Source organism: Echiichthys vipera (genome assembly GCF_963691815.1).
Source record: "Echiichthys vipera genome assembly, chromosome: 16".
NCBI classification, from domain to species: domain Eukaryota; kingdom Metazoa; phylum Chordata; class Actinopteri; order Perciformes; family Trachinidae; genus Echiichthys; species Echiichthys vipera.
Window position 1 is genome coordinate 4,003,677 of NC_139841.1, and position 25,317 is coordinate 4,028,993.

Sequence of the window (25,317 nt, forward strand, 5' to 3'; positions counted from 1 at the left end):
ACCCCAAAGAGAATCTCTGGAAAATCCTTGGCAACAAAGTAATGTCTAAGAAACCCCAGTGGTATAGCCACAGCGGATATTCTATGAAATTCTAAATGTAAAAAATAACAATATTTCAGAATAAATCAAGTATTAATAATTTGTTCTCTAAATTTGATGTGTATTTAAAATGTTGTTCTTCACATATACCTTAATGTTAGCTACGATATCTCACATTAGCTGACATTAGCGCCTGTCCCAGCGTATAGTATCTCTGGCAGGCTAGCATAATGTCAGTTAACTTTAACCAGCCCCATTCTATGTGAAAAAACTATAGCAGAGAGAAACAGACTTAACATACTTGCTGTTTGGTAATTCCCTGTGAATTCATGGAAGACATTACCTTATGCTAGCTGTGTGGTGATACATGACTTCATGGGAACAGGCTGTGGGTCCAGATAACGAACGTTCTCTATCCTTGCCACCTCCTAGTACCTACCCCCATCCCCTCGTCAGCTACCACCACATTTAGGATCTAATTCTGTGGGAAACACTTTACAGTTGCATATTCCCAATACAGTTTACGGAAAGTACAAAGACAAAAAAGTTTGCTGTACTAATATCCACAAAATGACACTTGTATTAAAATTGCACTTCAGACACCTGTTAAAGTATTTAAAAACCACTCTAATAAGATTAACATTAAGTTTAACATGGATTTCCTACATAGACAGGTGGGCAAACAGGAAGCCCAAGCTTCCTGCCCATGGAGCTAACGTTAGCGCACTGTAACTAAAGTTATATCTGTGTGTCCTGAACCCAGTGTCAGTCAGACCCAGACTCTGTTGTTACTCAAATCACTGACTATCAGACGTACAAAATGGTAAGTATAGTTAGCATCTTTTCTTAGTTTCTGTTGTTTGTTAGCCTGTTAGCTTGCAGTGATGACAGTGTCTTTCCTCTCTGTACTGACAGTTTGCTCTGAGCTGGAGGGTTCAGGTTTCTTTGCCGGTGTTGTGTTGAAGTTGTCCCCCCGTTGAATAGGGTTTCACACATTAGACAGTGATTGGTTTATGGATTAGTGACAGACCAACTAAAGCTGCCCAAATAACTGTGAATTTCACACTTCAGGAGAGGAATGTGAAAACACCTCTTGTGACAAACGTTGATAGATACAAGTCACTTTAGTCAGTGCCAGACATTTTAGAGGACAGAAACAGAAGTGGAGGTAGACTTTAAGTGATTGCATCAAAAACATATAATAAGTTTTATATAAATTTCTGTCTGAAATTATAAAGACACCATCAGCACTATAACATATTGTAAAACTGTTCTGAACTTACGTATTGCCTTTGGTGATTTAAGGACGATGTAACAGCAGTAGAGCATCAGCAGGCCTGTGAAGATAAGGATGAGGATCCCCAGAGTGAAACCAGCCTAAGAGACAAAGAAAACACTGACTATTCAGATTTAAGTTTTTCTCATGTAAGACAAGTTTAACTGAGGTCAGTACAAAGCTATTCACGTTAGGTGTGGCTTTGACTGAGCCATTGACTTATAATATGTGGGGGGGAAAAAAGAAATCACCTGCTTTATACCCCAAGGTATGCTAAGAATAGATGTGCCCATCATTGTGTTCCATATAGCAAATCTGTGAGGAGAAGAAAGCAAGGCAATAATCAAAGCAGTCAAAGACATTTACAAGAATGAAGAGAGCATTTAGCTCAGGTTCATTTACTGACTGATAGGACTGTAGACCGTTTGGCTAACAGGGCTTACATGGTGATGATACTGGGGTTTTTAGAGGAGTGGTCGCTTCCTGTCACCTTGAAAGCTGTCCCCAGCGGACTGTAGATGTAGATCTCCCCTGGCTGAGGGATCACATGGTTTGGAGGACTCTAAAGGGAAAAAAAATTAGATACTAAAGGTGAAGTCCTCACAGGTAAAGTAACACAAGCCTTTATGAAAAATGACGTAAGAACCTTAAAAAGGCTTTATGTTCAAATTATGGTTATATAATATACAGAAGAAATCATTTTTTCACTGCAACTTTCAAACTAATCATTGCATTCAACATATCTTTACTTGATAAAGATCATCCTCCTAAGAACTGAAGAAAAATGTGTCAAATTCATTTTTGTGAGATTTCCGACCTATTTAGGGTCAATACTGCATATGTTTTTTACTCAGAGAGGAACGTTTTTGTAAAAAAAACTCAAGCCAATTCATAATTCAGAAATTTCTCTTCACTACACAAAAGACTTTTTAAATAGTTGTTGTAACCCCACCATGCATTGTTCAATCTGCCCCAAATGTTTCATGGTTAATAAGAGTCCAAGCCTGAACACATCTACATCTAAATATTCAGTCCGACTGATAGTGCCCCCTGCTGACAGGAAGTCTGCCTTAAATGACAGATTTACATGAAATGTACACAGTTTAGTCTACATTTGATGTAGACCAACATAATGCACGTTTAGTGCATGTTGTCTAATTGCATGGCGGCCATTTTGCACATCTCACCATGCAACAGAAAGTTCATGTTATGTCAGCATATATTTGTCCAACCTACCCCAAACTTCTCATGCTTGATGCGAGTCCAGGCCTGAGACCAACTTTGTGAAAATATTGACTCAGAGTCAATTGAGTCATAGCGCCACCATGTGATAACAATCATCCCATTTAGATGAAATTTACACTTTGTGGTTTACAATTGATGCAACATAATCATGCCTTATGTTGCACATTAGGGCAAGTAGTGGACGCAGGAAGTGGTGCTAAATTTGAAATAGATCATCATCAGCAGCACCACGTACTCTGTGCAGTGTCCAATGATCGCAAGAATGCGTGGCCACCAGTGCCCCTGACATGTGGGGATGCAAAGACATGTTCAACGATGCTTGCAGCTTTAATTAATCAATTGAGATGGATGGAAGAAACCTCCCTAAAATAGTCAGTCACATTAGACATAATCAGTGGACCTAGCATCAGCTGATGGAGGTCTATAAATCCCAAATATAACAATGAAAATGTTAGACCCTGGTTTATCTTTCAGGCAATAAGTTCAAAACATTTGAGCATAGTAACAGCATGTTGAATAGAAAAGAAACCACCTACCGCCCCTTCCAACTCGGTCAATTCTAAAAAGATATATAATGATCATTTATCACCACTTCAGAATCACTAAAACTTATCTCAAACTATGATTTTGTGAGTGCCAAAATATCTGGATGTATCAGAGAATAATATATTTATGTGATCAGGGTTCTGATGCTGGAGTAGACTTCTAATAAACTTGGTTAGAATGGAGATCATTTAAGGGGCGTATACAATGTCTGATACAGCTGGTCCACACAGAGGAGTCAGTGAGGCGGAAAGTTTGTTAGGTGTATGTTGTAGCATACAGATGATGCTGGAATTTGTGACCGGTGTTACGGTGACACATGTGGGTGTAGAGCATAGTCACTTGGTGTGGTGTTAAAATATGCTATCCACTAAAATTAGAGCGCCCAGGCCATTTGGGTGAAGACCACCTCTACTGAAAAATGACTGGTGGTTCCAGAAGAGATTAAAATGGCTTAGCTACTGCACCTCGCCGGCAGCAGACACGATACAGTTTGAAGCACACGAAAGAGGTGATCTTTAAAAGACTGGCAAAGTGCAAATAATCCAGAAAAAACTCCTCGTTTAGATGTGCGTTTCCACCAACTAGTGGACTCGAGTTGCACCACTAACTAGGTCTCATTATCTCCCTTTCAGGAGTGGCTACTCGGCCGCTCAGTATAAGTAAAAGTTAGTATACCGGCCTGGTCCGGTTAAGATCAAACTAATTTGAACATTTTTACAACAGCAAGACACCAACCAGTCTAATAGCACCTTAGTGCCTTCCAATGGAAAATGGGATAAATCGTCCTCTAAGGTGTCCTTCCAGTGTAGAAAATGCAATGCAGTGCCCTGAATGGTGCCCTTTCAGTGGAGAAAATGTGAGACATGGTTATATAAGACACGATTCCAGAAGCATGTGACGCATTTCTCTGGTGTAATGCCCTCTAGAGTGCCCTTAAAATAAAAAAGATGGCATGTAGTGCAATTAAGACGGCCCTACATGCTAGAAAACTTTCTATACACTGGTGCCCCACTGCATGAAGCTGGTGTCCTTTGGGTTTTTTTCACCCATGCTCCTCAGAATTACATTAATTCAGTCAGTCAGTCAGTCAGTCAGTCAGTCAGTCAGTCAGTCAGTCAGTCAGTCAGTCAGTCAGTCAGTCAGTCAGTCAGTCAGTCAGTCAGTCAGTCAGTCAGTCAGTCAGTCAGTCAGTCAGTCAGTCAGTCAGTCACTCACTCACTCACTCACTCACTCACTTTAAACCAGCTGCGTTGCGTATTTTACCAATCAGAAATGTGGAGCACAGCAAGCCTTACCCCAAAGGTTGTACTGTATGGTGTACTACTGTACTGCCACCGTAATCAGGTACATTTTGGGGATAAAATGTCCCTGGAAAATGTCCCAACACCTTGACCTTGAAACCATGACTGCCCGGGAGAGCAGAGTCGGCAGAAGAGCGGCGTCGTCCAAAATCTTGTGCAAACAATTGTTGCAAATGTGATGACGTTATAGTAACCATTGATAGATTACCACATGGGAAAAGATGTATTCCATGGTTATTGCGAATTTTCACAATCTCATACTCTTCCAAGCTTCTGCTATTGCCCACCAGCCAATTGGACACCCATAGATGAAAAAAAACACAATGCCCCATACCAAAATAATCATCATACAGTAATTGCAACATAGGTCCATAGCTACCTGGCAGGTACAGGGGGCAGTTAGTGCATTTGTGCCCCAGTCATGATAATTTGCCCGTGGCTGTGACAACTAACTACGTCGTGTTTCAACCTACTAGCAGTCTGTCAGAAGAGCCTGTGAGTCTGCCGTAGTAATGGACTCTGCTGTTGAGGATGGCAGCCTCAGCAGAGACTCTCTCCTGTGGGTCATCATCTACGATATTCCTGGGCTCTACGTGGAAAGGCCTAGAAGGAGCAGACAAAAATCACGTCATTTCTAGCAATATTTAATCTATCAAACCATTTTCATAATGCATCAAATGTTTAATGTGTTTCATTTCATTCTAAACTGAATATCTTTGTTATTTCACCTTTGCCTCTGGCAACTATTTTGTGACTTTTTACAGACATGCAGTTGATCAGAAAACAATTGAGAGGAATTAAAACAATAATAAATGCATCATTTGACTCATAAAGAACACAAATAGAAACACTATGTGATTAGTAAGAGCCTTAAACATGTCTTGACTGACAGGAATTCATAAACACTAAAACAAACACACGTGCATGTGACTTGCATGAAGGGAGTGTTTGTAATGCTTTATGTTCTAGAAAGCTAGTTGGTCACTGTGAAATACCTAACTGGATTAAAATTCACACAATCTGCTTATACTAGGGTGGTGCCAAAGACACACACACACGCTCAAACACATCTTAGTACTTGCTTGTCAAGCGAATTCCTGACCTAACTTGTAAAAAATGACCTTGTTTATCATTTAACAAACACCGTCAGAAAAGAGAAGCATTCATGGTATAAGCCAAGTCGGATCAGTTAAAAGCTTTATTGCCTTTTTTTTTCTCTACAAAGACTGAAATTAAAAAAAATCTGTGATGCAGTCCAATAAAACGTGTGCAAACTCCAGTCCAAGAGTAAATGGCACCCATTTGCTGGATTGAGTCATAAAGCTACATGATGCAAGATTTCATTGTTCATACATATGAACTAGATCTAAGTGGACAACAAGTTCACTTAATATTCCATGTAGGGTATGTTTTAAAAGAATTTGAAAATGTAAAGAACAGTTCCCATGGCATAAAATCTATGATCTCTTGATCAGACTCCAAAGTCAACCAGTTTCCAACGAAATTTTATTGGAGCCGTGACTTTACTAATGGTCTGGCTAGCAGCGTCTGCAGAAGAGTGGCAAGTTGTTTTTCCCTATCCTGATAAGTGACTCATGCCATCAACAGCCAACGTCAACCAAAACAAATCACAACTAAGATTTGTAAAATAGAAATAACAGCATAAAGTTGCATACATTTGAGAGCAGAGCTGATGGAGAGGTCTGTGCCTTCTAGCCTTGTTAGACTAAGTTTTCTATGTTACAGCTAACCTTTAAAGCTGGGCACACACTCTACTATTTGAGCCTGTTTCTTCCCTGATTTTTTAGCTGCACATCATTTTAGAGTCGGACTGAATTTCAGCTGGAGAGCGTGAGAGATAGGAGTGATGAAATGTATGTCAACCATAATCAGGCTCTCACACAGCTAAGGTAGAGCCATGAGTCGATTCCCCATGGTCAGAGCCTCTGAAAGTGCCAGGGCAGCATGACGGTTAACGGGACAGGAAGTTGAATAAAGAAACCAGAACGTATCATGTTACATGGTGTCATTGGTTATGATTACTGTGAACCACTGGTATGATACAGACCTCCACCAACTCCACTAGCAAATACACTTCTACCTACCTTGGAGCCTTCAAATTAATCTTTTTTTAAATAGACACAACGGCCTGCCGGGGTCGATAGGTCTTTTTATTTTATATTTGACTCGCACAGCGTGAGCACTCAATTTCTGAGCTTTGGCTTTACGTCACAGTCGATTTACTTGCACAGTATGGAGGTGGAATTAACCAACAACCTTTCCAAAACCATGCTTGCCCAACTAAAGTCTACTACCAGGGAGATCTGTAGGGGAGAGCTGCTAATTCTGTTACAACCTTTTTCATAACACCCAGAAATTATAAGTATGATGACATCCACTGTCCAGTGTGTGGTTTCTGTTGACCGATATTAACGTATTCATTATGGCTCTGCATCTACTTTAAACGTGGTAATACACTGAACTCCCCAGGCCCCACTCCAACTCCTGCTGCTGACCACTCCAAACTGTGAAACCTTTTAGGGGTCGTCCACACCTCAACAGAAAGTTTTAAAAAAGACATTTGTTGTGTTTCTTAAACTATGCTGCAAGTCATAGTTTACATCTAAACACAGACTACACAGTACCACTGCAGACAATACAAGTGTAAATAAATGTAATTCTAAGAACAGAACTTTTGTGTGTCTTGTTATCATAATTGCTGTATTTTATCACATGAAATACATTTTTATTTAATTATTATTATTATTATTAATTAAATTAAATGTTTTGAGATAACGACCGTCCTGCTCTCTAAATATCGCCATCGGCTGTTGAAAAACCTGTATCAGTCGACCACTGGTCTGAGTGTACCAGTAAATGCAAAGAACTCTTTCATGGTATCTATTGAACATGAACCTGTGTGCAGCAGTATCTCAGAAAACACAGGAAATACTTATTACTCTCTGTCATGTGCACGCAGCCGTAGTGCTGGTAAGTACTGCATATTGATTGGTGTAGAGTTTCAGTGTAATCTACCTTTTAGTCTTGATGTCCAGTGAGTCTGTGGAGCCTCTGTGTGAGAAGCTCTCTCCAGTCTGCTCTGAGCTCAGCAGAGGCCTGCAGTCGTCCTCCATGACCTCGGACATTCAGCTAACACCTCTTTATTCTCATCACCTGACTGGGAGGAAATATGTTGTAAAATCGGATCAGTGAGTGTCACAGAGCAACCATAAACTTTCCTATCCTAGTCTCAACTATAACACATATTTATGGATGTCAACAGAACCATCATCATGAATACGTGTGGAGAATTCTGCTATAATATGCTTTCGCCCCTCTCTTTTCAGTATTATTCCTGTTGCTTAGGCATGGCTGACACCAGGCTCAAGAGCTGTTTGATGGAAGTTTAAATAAAACTACAAATGCACCTCATCAGTCTAGAAGATTTTATACATTTAGATATGTAACTGGACACAGCTAAGAAAGAAACAACACTAAAATATCATCTCCTCCCAATAAAGTATAAAATCCTAAATTGGCAGAAAAATACTTTGTTTACTGTGTTGTGTGGGCAAGTATAGAGTATAGCCATTTAGAGACCTCTCAACTTACCTTCCAGGCACTTCCTTCTTCTACCTAAAGTTACATTCAGCAATGAAAGGCAATAACACACCAACAGATCACAGTCTTACTGTCAGTCTTCTGATGCACATGGATCTTTAGTTAATACTAAGTCCAAAGGTGTACCTCCGGGATTTACAATTGCTTGCCTCTTCATAAACTTTAGTATTATTGACCATTTCTGTCAGAGGAAATGGTCAATAATGCATCACATAAGTTAACATTTAGCAAATGTTAGCATTTTTATTGTAAAAATATCTCACAAAGCCACTCAGGAAGAGCACTTCAGTGTCGGGCTGACCCAGATACCAAGTACAGACTAAGCAGTGAATCATCTAAGAATATTTCTTATTCTGTAGTAAGAAAACGGATGGTGGTACTCATTTGGCATGTGGTTCAACGGTACTTAGGCAGATTGCAATAAAAAAAAAAACATGCAATAAGTCGATTCATGTGAATTTGATGAACAGGATATTTATGAATATCATCATGAGGGACTTGACAGCTGAATTTTACTACAGTTTTTCCTCTAACCTTATTATAAATTTGCCCACTGCCCATAAACAGTTCAAATAAAGTACAATTTATTTGATTTCACAGAAATTCTCATTTGATGTAAACTATTATAAGATGTAAAACGTTTGTATTTATTGAATAAATCTATATATAGATTGATCATTTAACAGACTGTATGCATGCAGAAATGGCCATTGCTGAAAATTGTGAATTTAGTTTTGTTAGGTTTAGTATAATGCAACATTTATACTCAAAACTATAGAGGATGCTATTTTAGAGAGTTCCCACACCAGACTCTGTTCGGGTTAATTCAGAGTTGTTTATGATCAAATGTTAAGTTATACAACTCAAATGTAAAGTTACTTTTAGGTGAATTTACTTTTACATTGAATGTCAAAAAAGGGTAGGTGTCAAAAAACAACAACACACGGAATAGGTGTTACATGACATTTAGGCTAAATCGTTTACATCTCTGGTTCGCCCCAAACAAAGATAAAACATTACAGTAATCTCACAAAATCATGTATTCCAAAAGTATGTAATCATGTCTGCGCAATTTAGACAAGTCCAATGGGGTTAGACACCAAGATCACTTGGCTAGGTCAAACAATGAAGAGGTTAGGACAGTGGTTGTCAAACTTTGTACGTACGGACCACCTCAGAAACTATCAGGCTCTGTCCAGTCCCACCACTGAGACCAGTGTTCAAACACTATTCTGCTACGGACAGGCAGGTTTACTCCTCATCAGAGGATTTTTTATTGTTGACTAGGGATAGATGATACATCGCCCCGTCGACTATATATGAGACTTAAATCGAGACTCATAACATTTGTTATCATCATTGTGTCATTTTTATGATGTAAATTGAGGCAGCAAAAGTAGAATCAGCTCCAAATATTGGCTCAAGAAAATCGGCAGTCTGTATCAGTCATCAGCTAAGGCAAAAAATCTGTATCGCCCTCAGCCCTAAAAAAATCCATATTGGTCGATCCCTATTATTGACTGTGTTCAGCCACAGCCACACTGCAGAAGAACATCAGAACGGACATGTCAGTGTTTTCAAACCAATCTTCTGACTCTCTTCCATCACAGTTTAGCTGGTGACTTATGAACGTGACTACGTAGCAGGCTGATACTGAAACAATAATGACAGGAAAAGTTGAAGTATTTTCTTAGTACTCTATTAATTTAGTAATCAATGTTTCCTTTTTATTATTTTGGAAATTCCTTGAGGTTGAGTAGCACCAGTGGTACAAGCACCACAGTTTGAGAACTGATATTTACGGGCTTCCTACCATCTTGAAAATGACACCTTTGTAGTGGTCAAACTTTGGTAAACTTTTAGTATGTTATTAAGGACACCTAACACTACAAAAAAAACAGCTGAGACATCTTTTGTTAGAATTGTCTTAGGGCTAGGTTTTTTTTTTCATATATTACAGCAACACCGGGCTTGTGTGTGAGTAACGATCTCTCTGTGCTCGATGTTGGCCTGTAAAAGTACATACTATTCACACTGACACTTCATAATGACAAACAATGGAGCTTATCCTCTTCCTCATGTCCCCCCAGCCACAGTAATGGAGTCAGCCCGGCACCTACACTCACCTACACAGCTGCTCAGAGTGACATCACTGTGACATCAGATAACCTCAAACACGTGACAACACAAATACAGCTCTGTACAAAGTAACGCACCGTGAGAGAATTACCTTTGTTCAAACATGTTCAGTGATTAAGACTGTGCGAGGCTTTACTTAAATGTATCATCCTTTAAAACATCTTCTTGTGGTAGAGACAGAGACGTGAAATTGTGTCAGCGTCGTGAAACGGGATTTCCGTAGAAATAGGAGTGCTGAGTCTGCAAAAGACATCCAGCAAACAAAATGTGTAACGCTATTCTCACAGGGTGGCACCCTTCGGTTTTCCTTTAGGTAGGTAACCTAACTAAGTCAGGTTACACGAACTAAAGTTAGGTCCACTGACACGCACTGGAGCGGATTTAGCCCGCACTGTCTCTTTTAGCACGGTTAACGTTAGCATCAGTTCAGGGGGAAACCCGTACCTTAGCGTGCAGTGAAGCGCTCCTTCCTCTTCAGCTCATCTCAGGTTTGCTAGGTCAGCAAATGTTACAACCACCAAGTTGGACTAACGTGTCAACACGGCAGCTTCCACACGTCCATGAAACACACACACACACACACACACACAGGCTCAGCAACAGCCCCCCGTCACCGGCCACGGTCCGCACGGAGGGGAAACCAGAAGTGACAGGTATACTTGTCCCTGCGTGTGTTTGTTGTTGTGGTTGTTATTGATAATACATGTCTACTTCTATGGTCTACTTCCTTTCTTCGTTTGTATTTCTTCTTCTTCTGTGGTTTGCAAAGAACGTCACAGTGTTTTAGCGCCACCTCCTGAGCTGGAATGTGTGTGCGCCAAATTGCAGTAGAACAGTGTAAAGAGGCGAAAGGTCCTCGAGGCAGCGGCCACAGGTTCGACTCTGAACTACCAAAAAATAAATAAATTCATAACAATTATTGTAGCTTAATGAACGCCAAAGCAATTTCAATCAAAAAGCAACTGGACTTGGTTATTTGTCCAGTTGCTTTTGACTGAAATTGCTTTGGGGATAATGATGACCTGGACAAATGAGCACATTCACAGGCTTAGCTTAATGAACAGTAGTCCAGTCATTTTAGTAAAACAATTGCAACAGAAGTAAACTCAATAAGTCCTTAGGAAGAAAAAAAAATCTCAACAGGGGAACGTTTCTCAAAAGACCCAAATATTCCCTATGATTCACCTTCAAAATAACCTTCAGATATCATCACCATGAAAATTACTGAGTTGATTATTGACATCAAGACAAACGAAACATGTAATGTATTTTTTGAAATTGTTTGTAAACATTAGCAAACGGGGCGTAATCTAATAACCTCTGTGCTCATTTTCATAAACATTGGGTTTATCCAGGTGAAACTGTTCTGTTGGATCTTGTTGACATAGAACATGTTCAGGTCTGAATGGACCCATTGAGTCGACCCATGAGCGTTAATAAATGGAGGCAGTAGAAGGACTTGGGTCGCTGCTGAATGGGTTTCACTCCTGTTCATGACTGAGAACTATAAACAGATCCTGCAGCAGATAAACAGAGAGATGATTCTAGCTCCCTTTGGTCTTCTGCGTTCTCCTGTTGGCTCCTGTTCTTCTCTCAGACTCATCCCCCAGAAACAGACCTACAGACCCACAGACCGACAGTCCCACAGACCCACAGTCCCACAGACTCACAGACCCACAGACCCACAGTCCCACAGACTCACAGACCGACAGTCCCACAGACCCACAGTCCCACAGACTCACAGACCCACAGACACACAGACCCACAGACCGACAGACCGACAGTCCCACAGACCCACAGTCCCACAGTCCCACAGTCCCACAGACTCACAGACCCACAGACCCACAGACCCACAGACACACAGACCCACAGACCGACAGTCCCACAGACCCACAGTCCCACAGACCTACAGACACACAGACACACAGACCCACAGTCCCACAGACACACAGACCCACAGACCCACAGACCCACAGATACACAGACTCACAGACCCACAGACACACAGTCACACAGTCCCACAGTCCCACAGACACACAGTCCCACAGTCTCACAGTCCCACAGACCCACAGTCCCACAGACACACAGACCCACAGACCGACAGTCCCACAGACACACAGACACACAGATCCACAGACACACAGATCCACAGTCCCACAGACCCACAGACCCACAGATCCACAGTCCCAGAGACACACAGACACACAGATCCACAGTCCCACAGACCCACAGTCCCACAGTCCCACAGACCCACAGATCCACAGACCCACAGATCCACAGTCCCACAGACCCACAGACCCACAGACCCACAGATCCACAGACCCACAGACCTACAGACCCATAGTCCCACAGACCGACAGACCCACAGATCCACAGACACACAGACCCACAGTCCCACAGACCCACAGACCCGCAGACATACAGACCCACAGACACACAGTCCCACAGACACACAGACCCACAGACACACAGACCCACAGACCCACAGACCCAGCCCCAAACCCATCTCTGCAATAATCCTTCAGAAAGGCTGCTTTAAAGTCCTTCTTCCTGCCTCCACTTATTACCTTAATTTATTAACTCTTAATGTTATATGTCAACACGATTCAACAGAACATTTTCACCTGGCCTTACCCAATGTTTGCATCTGTTTTGGTATTTATGAAAATTATTATTATTATTATTATTATTATTATTATTGTTATAATTATTATCATTCCATAATTAGATTATGCCTCGTTTGCCAAAAAAAAACAATTAAAAAAAACTTGTTATATATTTTTGGTTTGTCTTGATGTGAGTTATACACTCAATAATTTTCATGGTGATAATCAAAGGTTATTTTTTTCTATTCATGTGAGAAATATAATATATAGTTGAATCCATAGGGTAATTTTGGGTCTTTTTAGATTCTTCTGGGCTTTTTTCTCTTACTCAGGACATAATGAGGATACAAAATCAGTCGAGTTTACTTGTGTTGCAATTTGTTCAACGTTAACCTCTGTCTTGGCTTTAAAATGACTGGACTACAGTTGTAATGAAAATAACACTGACATGATGCAAGTTCCTGACTTTATTATTTATTTGCACATTTTACTGTTTGGGAGTTATTTGAATATTTTTATCACGTAAAGCACTTTGTGACTTTGTCTGTAAACGGTGCTATGTGTAGTGGTACACCTGAAGTGTGGACATATTTCTTTACACGCAAGCTTTATAAGGACTTTTTATGAGCTCTACTCTTCTCCCTAACATCCAATAGTTTTACAGGACATGGCCATAAGGTCAGCCAATCAGTGGCTGCCAAATTGTTGCACCGCCCAATCGGGACGAGGGAGAGGGAGAGACCAGGGAGGAGGAACGTGGAGTATGACGGGAGGAGAGAAGATGGCGACGCCAAGAGGACTCACACGTGAAAAGAAGTAACAAGAAGAAAACGGTGATGCCAACAGTGCCGCTGAGACAGAGACTGGAGAAGGCTGCACCGCTATAGCTAAGAAGGGGTGGCCGGTGGCACAGCGGTTAGAGTAGTCGCCCCATGTAAATAGGCTGAAGGTCCTCCAAGCAGGAGTCACAGGTTTGACTCCAACCTGTCTCCCCCTCTCTCTCTCCTCCATTTCCTGTCTGTCCTGTAAAATAAAAGGTTTGAAAAACCGCCAAAAAATAATGTAGCGAAGAAGAAACAAGCGCCCGGGGAGATGGAGGACACCACTGCTGCAGGGGACACTGGGTGGAGGAAAATGAAACGAAAATCTGAGGTTCAGGCAAAGGAAACGGAAGCTAAGCCAAGAAGAAACAAAAGAATGAGACCATGGTTGTACGGCCAGCAAAAAAAACACCATTGTCTGAAAATTTTTCTCTGATGCTAGTTTGCGTTAGCAGCTTTATATTCTTTCTGGCGATGATAAAACATGTTAGACGAAACTGAACTGCTTATAAATGTGCATTCAGTGATATTTGCTTTTCTTCGGTTAATATTCTTATCTGCCACTTTTGCAGGACATAAAGTTTCTGTACTTGTGCTTGTCACAAGGCAATGAACGCCAAAACAGATCCAAGAAGGACACGATCAAAGCCGATGTAAAAAGGAAAAAATGCTATAATATAATATCAGTTATGATTAGCCACAACAAATGAACGCAGAATATATATTTACTAATTAGACACAAAATGTAAACATACGCCTAATGTTATCCATGGCTCTAACATTAATCATTACATTTATTTTTTTGCATAGCATAAAAAAAAGAGAACTCACACACTGGAAGAAGTGAACGAAAAGGAAACGTTAACAAACCACGTTTATTATCGGAGTCTAAGGAAGTTCTATTGTTTTGTATTTTCCGGAAGAGTTGGAGTAGCTGAATCTAAGGAGAGTCAACTTTAAAGATGACTTTGATGCCGTTGAAGAAAGCGTGCGAGGTTTCGTGAGGCGAAATACCCTCAGTACATTACCTCGTTAAAGTAGATTTGTGTTTGGTGAGTCTAGAAACTAAGAAGCTTAAGCATCCCGTCGCCTTCTGAGATCTACGCTGGATGTTCCACAACCAGGAAAGCTGTCTCACCTGGCTGCTACAGGCGGTAGCTTCGGATGTTCCCACTCTTTCTCTCCCCCTCTCCCTTCCAATCCCAAGGCACCGACTGTGTGGTCCGTGAGTATTTACCCTGTCACATGTTGTAACAGACAGAGTCTAGATGTGCTATTACTGCAATACTGAATAGCGCCACATGGTGGTGGCGTTTCCTTTTCTTTGGGTTGTGTACATGGTTGGATATACGGATCCATCTTGTTGTTCACCATGCCTCTTGCTCCGTGAACCTCCCTCAAGAAAGAACCAGTAATGAGCTGGTGCAGGTTGCGCTGTCTACGTATTACTATGCATGTATGTCTTGTGAACGTAGCCCCGTGGAGACCTGGCGTTGTATGGTGGATGCTGTATATTTTAGAATAAAGATACTGCCTGGAAATCCCCATTCTGTCTGTCGATTCTCTGAAGCTAACGTGCTATCTGGAGCCTCTGCTAACAGCTAATCCCGCCAGTCTCTCCGCCTTCAACAACTCCCGTTACAAGTGGCACCCGAACATCATTCTCTGGACCTCGTTTCAACCCTCTGGCTCAGACTACGTACCGGACCGGACTGTTTTCGGCATCTTTTCACCGTGGGACTCCATGTAAGTGGATGCTTTGCGGTTTCACCACACATTACCGGGCAGAGTCTAAAGCTAACACCTCCTGGAGCTAACCTCGAAAGACCAGAGTAATACAAGGAGACTGGAAAAAATAAAATAGATGAATAAATAAATGAACAACAACACTCTACATTCAGTCGGGATCAGAAGACCATTCGAAAAAGTGTTTCACCTCTATCAGGATTGTGGACTTTTTCACACTGCTTATGCTTAATGCTTATGGACTGGACTGAGTGGGTAGAGGACAGTGTGAAAGTTAGAAAAAATTAGAGAGCATTGTGTATGCTTATCTGTTGGAGAGTACATTATTTTCACTGATTCACGATTTCACTAATTTTTGTGTCATTCAGCCAATTTAAGAAAAATTATTATAATTTAGTGTTTATTGTGGCGTACATTGGTGGGATTATTCTCCTTATATTTCCTCAAATAGCTTTTCGTCTATCTGTAAAAATTGTTGTGGTTTTACTAAATGTGAAAATCATATACACAAAGTGCTAAATGTAATTTGGAAGAGCCAGTATTATTTGAGTTGGACTACATTGTGATCAGTTATTTTAATTCAGTGGTACTAATTTAAAGGTGTGTGATTTAAAGCTTTAGTGCATAATGGCATCCCACCCAGACATACAAGCTGACGAGTTCGACCCTAACTCAGACTTTAACTCTGTGTCTGTGGAGGCCACTCTGGACACAGGTGCTACTCTTTCAGCTGTATGAGCGGACCTCGTCCAAGTAAACAACTCCTATCCAGCAAAATCCCATCATTGAAAAGGTCCACCTGTGAGCCTTGCAAACAACGCTTCCTGTATCCCTGATGGTGTCACCTGGCTTTCTATTGGCTTCATGAACAAGCGCTTCTACCAGCGTTTCACCGTAATTGACAACCTCTCAACCGCGTTAATTCTGGGAATGGATTTCATGATCAGAGCATCAATGACCATTCATATCCCCTCCAGAATTGTATTCATGGATGACGCCCCTTGTCCGGTGGTGGATGAGGAAGAGAGCTGTGCGGTTGAGCCAATCACCGAAGGAGGAACCATTATGTCCCTCGACACCTTACAATCCTCTCTCAGGACAAAAGTCGAAGAGGCAAACCTTGGGGAGGGACAGAAGGCGGACCTGTTCAGTGTTCTCTCTCAGTTCGATGACATGTTTGGTGGTCATCTTGGACGCACTTCCCTGACTAAACACACAATCGATACGGGAGACGCAAAGCCTATAAATCTCCCTCCATATCGTACATCTCCAGCGAAAAAACGTCTCATCGAGGAGTAAGTACAACGGATGTTACGGGATGACATCATTGAACCATCCACTAGTCCATGGGCTGCCCCAGTTTTGATTGTATACCGGCCCGGGTCTGTCCCATGGTTCTGTGTGGACTTTAGAGGAATAAACCAAGTCACACAAAAAGACTCATACCCCTTGCCGCATATTGACGAGTCACTGGACTTTCCGGAGAGAGGGCAATTCATCACAACCCTGGACTTGGCTCGAGGATACTGGCAGGTGGCAGTTGCAGAGGAGTCCCGGCCAGGAACAGCCTTCATGTCACACTGGGGTCTCTTCCAGGTTCATGTGCTCCCCTTTGGCCTCTGCAACGTACCAGCCACATTCCAGAAACTAATGAATACTGTCCTAGCTGGTCTCATCTCCAAGAGATGCGCAGTATATCTGGATGACATAGTTTGAACAACATCTAACTGATCTGGAGGATGTGCTCAAAAGACTCAAGGCTGCTGGTCTGTCTGTAAAACCCAAGAAATGTTAGTTCTGCCTGAGCGAGCTCACCTTCCTGGGCTACCGCATCACAGCCTCTGGCATAGAACCGAATGCAGATAAAATCAATGCTGTGGTGGAGTTCAAACCCCCAACCACCACAAAACAAGTCAGGCAGTTCCTTGGACTGACGGGACACTATCGCTGTTTTATCCAGGACTATGCACGCCATGCTGAGCCCCTCCCAATGCGCTCACCAGGAAAGATACAGTTTTCCACTGGGATGATAAATGCCAGGAGGCCATGGACATTTTAAGAGGAGTGTCACATTAGCACCCGTCTTGAGGTTCCCTGATTTTGCAAGCCTCTTTTTCATTCATGCCGATGCTTGTGACCTCGGCCTGGGTGCAGCCTTGAAGACAAAGAGGATTGAGAGGTTGTAGTTGCTTATGCGAGTCACTCCCTGCACAAAGCAGAAAAATCTTATTCTACCCCTGAGAAGGAGTGCTTGGCTGTGATTTGGGCTCTCGAACATTTCAGGCCTTATGTTGAGGGACTTCATCTGACTATCTATACAGACCACAGCAGCCTCAGGTGGCTAATGTCCCGTCCTAACCCCACTGGCAAACTAGCCCCTTGGTCACTGCGACTGCAAGACTTTGACTTTACCATAGTGCACAAGCCTGGGGTGTGCAACAACGTGCCTGATGCCCTATCTCGCAACCCGCTTCCCGGGTCCAGTGACACAGATCTTCTACCGGAGTATGCCGTCATCGGCAGTTTGGACCTCTGCACCCTGCCCCCTGTGATGTTAGCAGACCGCACACATTTAAAACAACAACAGTTTGATGACCCAATCACGGATCAGCTGCTCAGAGACCTTGAGGCAAGCTTGTGGTTGCTTTATCAGCTGTTTACGGCTGAGGACAGCCTTCTTATCACCAGGGGTGAATATGTAACAGTCTAGATGTGCTATTACTGCAATACTGAATATCGGCACAAGGTGGCGGCGCTTCCTTTTCTTTGGGTTTTGTACATGGTTGGGTATACGGATCCATCTTGTTGTTCACCCTGTCTCTTGCTCCGTGAACTTCCCCTAAGAGAGAACTCTAAGTAAAGAACTGGTGCAGGTTGCGCTGTCTACGTATTACTAAACATGTATGTCTTGTGAACGTAGCGCTGTGGAGGCGTTGTATGGTCGATGTTGTACATTTTAGAATAAAGATGCCGTGTGGAAATCCCCATTCTGCATCTCGACTCTCTGGAGCTAACCTGCTATCCGGAGCCTCTGCTAACAGCTAGCCTCTTCGCCTTCACCAACTCCTGTTACAATGTGACAACAAATGCCAGCGTGTCAGAGAAGGTAACGTTCTCGCGAGGGACTAGGGCTATACTTTAAGAAAGTGACGAGATGATTCTGGACACTAACAAAAGAACATTGGACTTTATATGAACAACAGCTATTGGGTTAAAGTGTACCTTGTGTTGGGTCTGGATATTTAACCAATGTGTTGTGAAGAAGTTACTGCATTTATGTGTTGTTGGGGGTTATTGAGTTCTATGAAAGTGAATGTGAAGTGAATATCCACTGTTAAAGTGATGGTCCGGTTTCTTTTTGATTCAATTCAATTCAATTCAATTCAATTCAATTCAATTTTATTTATAGTGCCAAATCATAACAAAAGTTATCTCAGGACACTTTACAAACTAGGTAAAGACCACACTCTATGACTTATTTATGATAAACATTGACCCAACAATTCCTTCATAGAGTACGGTGGCAATGAAAACCTCCCCTATAACAGGCAGGAACTTGGGACAGACCCAGCTCTGCGGAGGACGGACATCTGTCTGCACCGGTTGGGGAGGGAAAAAAGGAGAGAGAGAGAGAGAGAGAGAGAGAGAGAGAGAAAAGACAGACAGATGGACAGAGAGAGACAAAGACAGACACAAAGACAGAGACAGACACACTTCCAGTAACTATAATAATATCTATAGTAATGTGCATATAACTTATATTTTATGGCATTTAATACAGCAGAATAGTAGAAACAAGCACAGCTAAGGTGATAGAATATAATAGTAGCAGGAAGCGTCATGCAGGACCACGGCAGCAGGCACCACCACGATCAGCAGAGACCTGCGAGACGACAAAGCACAAACAACTCCGGGTAAGAAGTTGAATTAGTAACATGCATTGATGAGACATGAATGATACAGACAGAGAGGGGAGAAGCTCAGAGTATCAGAAACAGGATTATCCCCATTTAGACGAGGCCTTTAGCAGCATCATTAAGCAGAACAAGATCAGCTTAAAAATAACAACATTGCTAAGGGCTCGTAAGCCCTAGCTGTTAGCTTTATCAAAGTGGAAAGTTTTAAGTTTACTCTTAAAAACATTTCTGCTTCCTGCTTTGCTACAGTGCGGACGCTTTTCTGCTTGCTCTCGCCTTTGCTTGCATTTTTTGCTACTATCTGCTACTATTTGCTTCTCCTCAATAAGAAACAAAGAGCAACAGCTCCTGGATACTTACAAAACCAGTGGGATTATATTTCTTTTAGATAACAGAGGCATTTTTCAATATTTTTACGACTTCCTCAACGCTAGGCAGGGAGGCCTACCATTCAAGATAAGCCTGAGCCTGTGCTACAGTGCTAAAGGTAATCACCAGAAGATGCCTCCCTTCTCTATGGAAGATTACCACAAACTACTACAGAAGATTTTGCTGCTGGAAACAAAAATTAATCGGTTAGAAGTATATATAGAAGTGAATGGATATTGTGGAAACAATACCACTCTAGCACTGACTGAAAACAGTGGACAGGGGCATGCCAGAACCCAGCAAACTAGCAACGATGAAGCTACGAGGAAACGGGAGGTCCCTGTACAGGGTAATAAATCTACCAGCGATAATCCTCCCTGGAACACACTTGGGGCAAAGCCAAAGAGAAGACCACCTCCCTGCGACAAGGGAGAACGGATAACCGGGAGGACCCAGCGCCCCGATATCTCTGATCTGACCGGTTGGCCTGCGCTACCATCTCTATCCAGGCTTAGCGCTTCATCAACTCCCCTGCCACGGAGGACACAGCAACGGACAGCTGAGAAGAGGAAAAGTACCAAGAAACTTCCCCAGCAAGCAAGTGTTCAACTAAAGAACAGGTTTGCTCCACTGTTGTCGGACAATGGATCCCCCTCTGATTGCCTGAATAACCCACCATCACCACGCAGAAGGGTAAGACCTGCTAACTTAAAACCACCGAGAAAGCTAACAAGTGGGCCTGAAAATCTGATTGTGGGTGACTTTTTTGTAAAAGATATGAAAAGCAATAATAACACCAAAGTACTCTGCTTTCCGAAGGATACGGTGTCTGACTTGGAAAAAAGAATCCTGGATATTGTGGCTGCACACCCAAATGTGAAAAATATCATTCTGCACATTGGTTTTAATGACATTGAAAAACAACAATCAAGTGAGCTGAGAGAGCACTTTAATAAACTCTTTGAAACAGTCAGCGCTGTGAATGCTGAGGTGTTTATCAGTGGTCCTCTACCCCCGATCAGGAGAGGAGCTGAGAGATTCAGTCGACTTTACTCGCTGAATGAGTGGCTCTCCAGCGTTTTTCTTGCTCGTTCGATGCATTTTATTGACAATTTTAGCTTTTTCTGGGACCGCAGGCATCTTTTTAAGGCAGACGGACTTTGTCTAAATAAGCTGGGAGTAAAGCTTTTCATGACCAACATGTCTTACTTCCTGCGTCATCCATCTATCATCACTGCCAAGGACAAGAGACAAGAGGAACCAACGGATAAGACAGACACAACACAGCTTATCATGAACGTCGAAGGAGGGCCGCCATTGCAAAAGGAGAGCGCTGACCATGAGAGACACCGGAGCAAAGAGGAGACGTGTCCATCCCCCTCTACCTCCCCTTTCATTTCAAATGGGCTTGAAGATCCCTCCCCCACACCCCCCAAGCCTAAATCCAGGTCTCCATCCTTCTCCCTCCCTCAAGTAAGCCTTTCTCCCCCCTTATCCCCTTTGGAGTTCCGGGAGCTACCCCCACCCACTCCCCGCCCTACTCCTATTTTTACTCCCCTTGACCGACCTCAGCGATCCCCCCCTCAGCGTCATCTCAGTGGCACCTCCCTCCCACCTCCTCCCCCCCCTCCACAAAGGTGTGCTTCACAAACCCTCAGCCCTACTCCGCCCCTCTTACGTAAACCCCCTCTTCGCCCTCAACGTCCACCTCCAGTAGTTCATTCCAGCTCTGACGCTGCCCACTCCTCCTCCCCCTCATGGCCACCCCCGCCCCGCCCTGACAGCAGTCCTGAATATTATTGATACAAAACAGGGTTCAGCAGTAGACCACATTATCAGCTGGGCCCAAGGCTGCCTACGTCAAAGCTTGGCACCTTCTACATTCCTGTTGTGACTACCAAGAGAGAGAACATTGGGAAACGTAGACACCCTGCTAACCTAAACAATCTCATTCCTATCCTCTCCAAATCAAAGTCAACATCGAAGCCTGTCAATAACACCATCAGGATGGGTCTGCTCAATGTTAGGTCTCTGAATAACAAATCATTTTTAGTCAACGATTTTATTACTACTTCCAAACTTGATTTTATGTTTTTAACTGAAACATGGCTGGAGCAAAATAACAGTGCAAGCATTCTGATCGAGACAGCACCCCCCAACTATAACTTTATTGATGTATGTATATCTGGGAAAAGGGGGGGAGGGGTTGCTGCTATATTTAAAAATATATTTCAGGGGAAACAGATGTCACTTGGTGATTTTACATCATTCGAATACCTGTGTGCTGTGTTGAAATGCTCTCCCAAAATTCTTCTGTTAATTATTTACAGGCCACCTAAATACTCAGCAAATTTTTTCGATGATTTTACCGAATTATTGTCTAGTATCTCCACTGACTTTGACTGCCTAGTTATAACTGGTGACTTTAATTTTCATATTGATGATTCGAATGGCAAGGGTGCAAAGGAACTTTTTACTATTTTAGATACATTTGACCTGTCTCAACATGTGAAAGAGGCTACTCATTGTAAAGGACACACCCTGGACCTGATTATCACAAAAGGTCTCAATGTTTCTGATGTTCTTGTGACTGATCTTTCATTGTCTGATCACTTCTGTGTTTTCTTTAATATTTCTTTAATTCCGGAGACACAAACAGAATCAAAGAATGTCAAAAAGCGCTACATCAATGAACATGCTAATGTACTCTTTAAAAATGCCATCTCCTCGCTACCACCTCTAAACCCATGCCATGCTGATGATCTTGTAAACAACTTTAATTCGAAAATTGTGAATATCATAGATGTCATTGCACCGGTTACAGTTAAAACGATTTCTGGTAAGCAAAAGGCACCCTGGAGAAAAGCTGCTGTTGTAACAGCCCAGAGAAGAGAGTGCAGGAAGGCTGAACGAATCTGGCGAAATACAAAACTTCATAGTCACCATGACATCTATAAAGAGAGGCTCCAGGCCTACAATTTAGTCTTAAAAAGTGCTAGAGAAACATTCTTCTCCAATATCATAAACAGCAACACTAATAAGGCCAAAACCCTATTTGCAACTGTCGACAGACTGACCAACCCCCCAACACAAATACCAGCCGAACTCCATTCCACACAGAAATGCAATGAGTTTGCATTCTTTTATACTGATAAAATTGAAGGCATCAGACGTGCCATCAATATCTCAAACAAAAAAGTTGGATCACCACCCCGTTTAGGCCAAAATAACACAGCAATGATGGCAAGCTTTAATGCCATAGACTCTAAAACTCTAGTGGAAACAGTGACCGATCTAAAGCCAACCACCTGCTGTCTCGATGCTTTACCTACCAACTTCTTTAAGAATGTTTTTGACTGCCTATCAACAGACGTATTGCAAATAGTTAATAACTCTATTCAATCGGGCAATTTCCCAAAGGCCTTCAAAACTGCAGTCATTAAACCTCTTCTAAAAAAGCGGAGCCTAGATGCCTCTATTATCAACAACTACAGACCTATTTCAAATCTACCATTCATAAGTAAAATAATTGAGAAAGTTGTACTCCAACAACTAACTCACTTCTTGGCTTCTACTGGCTGCCACAACAACCTCCAGTCAGGATTTAGACCTTTTCATAGCACAGAGACGGCCCTTATTAAAGTTATAAATGACATCCGTCTTAACACAGACTCTGGCAAAACTTCAGTAATAATGCTATTGGACCTCAGTGCTGCATTTGACACTGTCGACCACTCAATACTTTTGGACAGGTTGGAAAACTGGGTGGGGCTCTCAGGCACAGTCCTAAACTGGTTCAAGTCATATCTACAAGATAGGAACTATTTTGTTTCCATTGGCGACTTTGTATCAGAACAAACCAACGTAACGTGTGGAGTCCCCCAAGGTTCAATCTTGGGGCCGACTTTATTTAATATCTATATGCTCCCACTAGGACAAATCATGCAAAATAATAACATTGACCACCATTGCTATGCCAATGACACCCAAATCTATGTAGCGCTATCAACAAATGACTATCGCCCCATAGATCTACTGTGCCAGTGCATTGAGCAGGTCAAACACTGGATGTGCCAAAATTTCCTTCAACTAAATGAGGATAAAACTGAGATAATTGTTTTTGGTGCTAAGAAAGAAAGGTCTAAAGTCATCCAACACCTTCAATCACTGTCCCTGAAAACCTCAAATAAAGCCAGAAATCTTGGGGTTATTATGGATTCTGATTTACATTTCGACAGTCACATCAAATCAGTAACAAAATCTGCCTACTATCACTTTAAAAATGTAACAAGACTTAGAGGGCTCATGTCAGCTCAAGACTTAGAAAAACTTGGGCATGCCTTTATAACCAGTAGGCTAGACTACTGTAACGGTCTCCTTGCAGGTCTTCCCAAAAAAACTGTCAGGCAGCTACAGCTTGTTCAGAACGCTGCTGCTAGAGTTCTAACAAAGACCAAAAAATGTGAGCACATTACACCAATTCTTAAATCATTACACTGGCTTCCTGTACGTCAGAGAATTGATTTCAAAATCCTCCTGCTCACATATAAATCACTTCATGGTCTAGGGCCGAGGTATATCAATGATATGCTCCCACTACATAAGCCTTCTAGATCACTAAGATCCTCTGAGACCAATCTGTTAGTGGTTCGCAGAGTAAACTCAAATCAAGGGAAAGCATCTTTCAGTCATTATGCAACAAACAGCTGGAATAAACTTCCTGAAGATTTGAGACTTTCACCCACTCTGACCACTTTTAAAACTAGACTGAAAACTTTTATGTTCACCTTAGCTTTCTGCTAAATCTTCGCACTTTTAACGTCCGCACTGTTTTGATTATTGTCTATTTTTTTTTTTTTATTCTCCTTGACTTCCTGTAACGCATTTGAATTCATGACATGTTGTGCTGTGAAGCACTTTGAGTCTGCCTTGTGTATGAAAAGTGCTATACAAATAAAGCTGCCTTGCCTTGCCTTGCCTTAAATATATAATATAACACTTGGGAGTTGGTTCCACAGGAGAGGAGCTTGGTAGCTGAAGGCTCTGCCCCCTTCTACTTTTGGAGACTCTAGGAACGACAAGTAGCCCTGCATTCTCAGAGCGCAGAGATCTAGTCGGGTAATACAGTACTATGAGCTCTTTAAGATACGACGGAGCCTGACCAAAAAGAGTTTTGTAGGTAAGGAGAAGGATTTTCAATTCTATTCTAGATTTTACAGGTAGCCAGTGCAAAGAGGCTAATACAGGAGAAATATGTTCTCTTTGATTTGTTTTAGTCAGTACACGAGCTGCAGCATTTTAGACCAACTGGAGACTCTTAATAGACTTATTGGAGCAGCCTGATAATAAGGAGTTGCAGTAGTCCAGCCTAGAAGTAACAAATGCATGGACTAGTTTCTCTGCATCTTTCTGAGACACAATGTTCCTAATTTTTGCAATATTACGCAGGTGAAAATATGCAGTCCTTGCCGTTAGTTTTATGTGAGAATCGAAGGACATATCCTAATCAAAAATAACACCCAGATTCCTTACTGTGGTGCTGGAGGACACCACAACATCATCCAGAGTAACAATGTCTTTAGCTATTGAGTTTCGGATGCCTTCGGGGCCAAGTACAATAACTTCAGTTTGATCTGAGTTTAACATCAGAAAATTGCAGGTCATCCAGTTTTTTATTTCCTTAATGCACAT

The 25,317-nt window shown here is 42.1% G+C and overlaps 1 protein-coding gene across 1 annotated transcript in view; it reads right to left on the reverse strand.

Moving 5' to 3' along the window:
* The window catches only part of slc38a9 (solute carrier family 38 member 9), a 31,491-nt gene extending 20,602 nt beyond the window's left edge, over positions 1–10,889 (reverse strand). The window contains exons 1-6 of the mRNA XM_083930052.1: positions 10,612–10,889; positions 7,444–7,585; positions 4,881–5,010; positions 1,759–1,877; positions 1,567–1,630; positions 1,323–1,416 (exon numbers count right to left, since the gene is read on the reverse strand). Of these exons, the coding sequence (XP_083786178.1) occupies positions 1,323–1,416; positions 1,567–1,630; positions 1,759–1,877; positions 4,881–5,010; positions 7,444–7,553 (517 nt within the window). The 5' untranslated portion in view covers positions 7,554–7,585; positions 10,612–10,889. The remainder of the gene's footprint in view (positions 1–1,322; positions 1,417–1,566; positions 1,631–1,758; positions 1,878–4,880; positions 5,011–7,443; positions 7,586–10,611) is intronic.
* Positions 10,890–25,317: the final 14,428 nt, after the last annotated feature.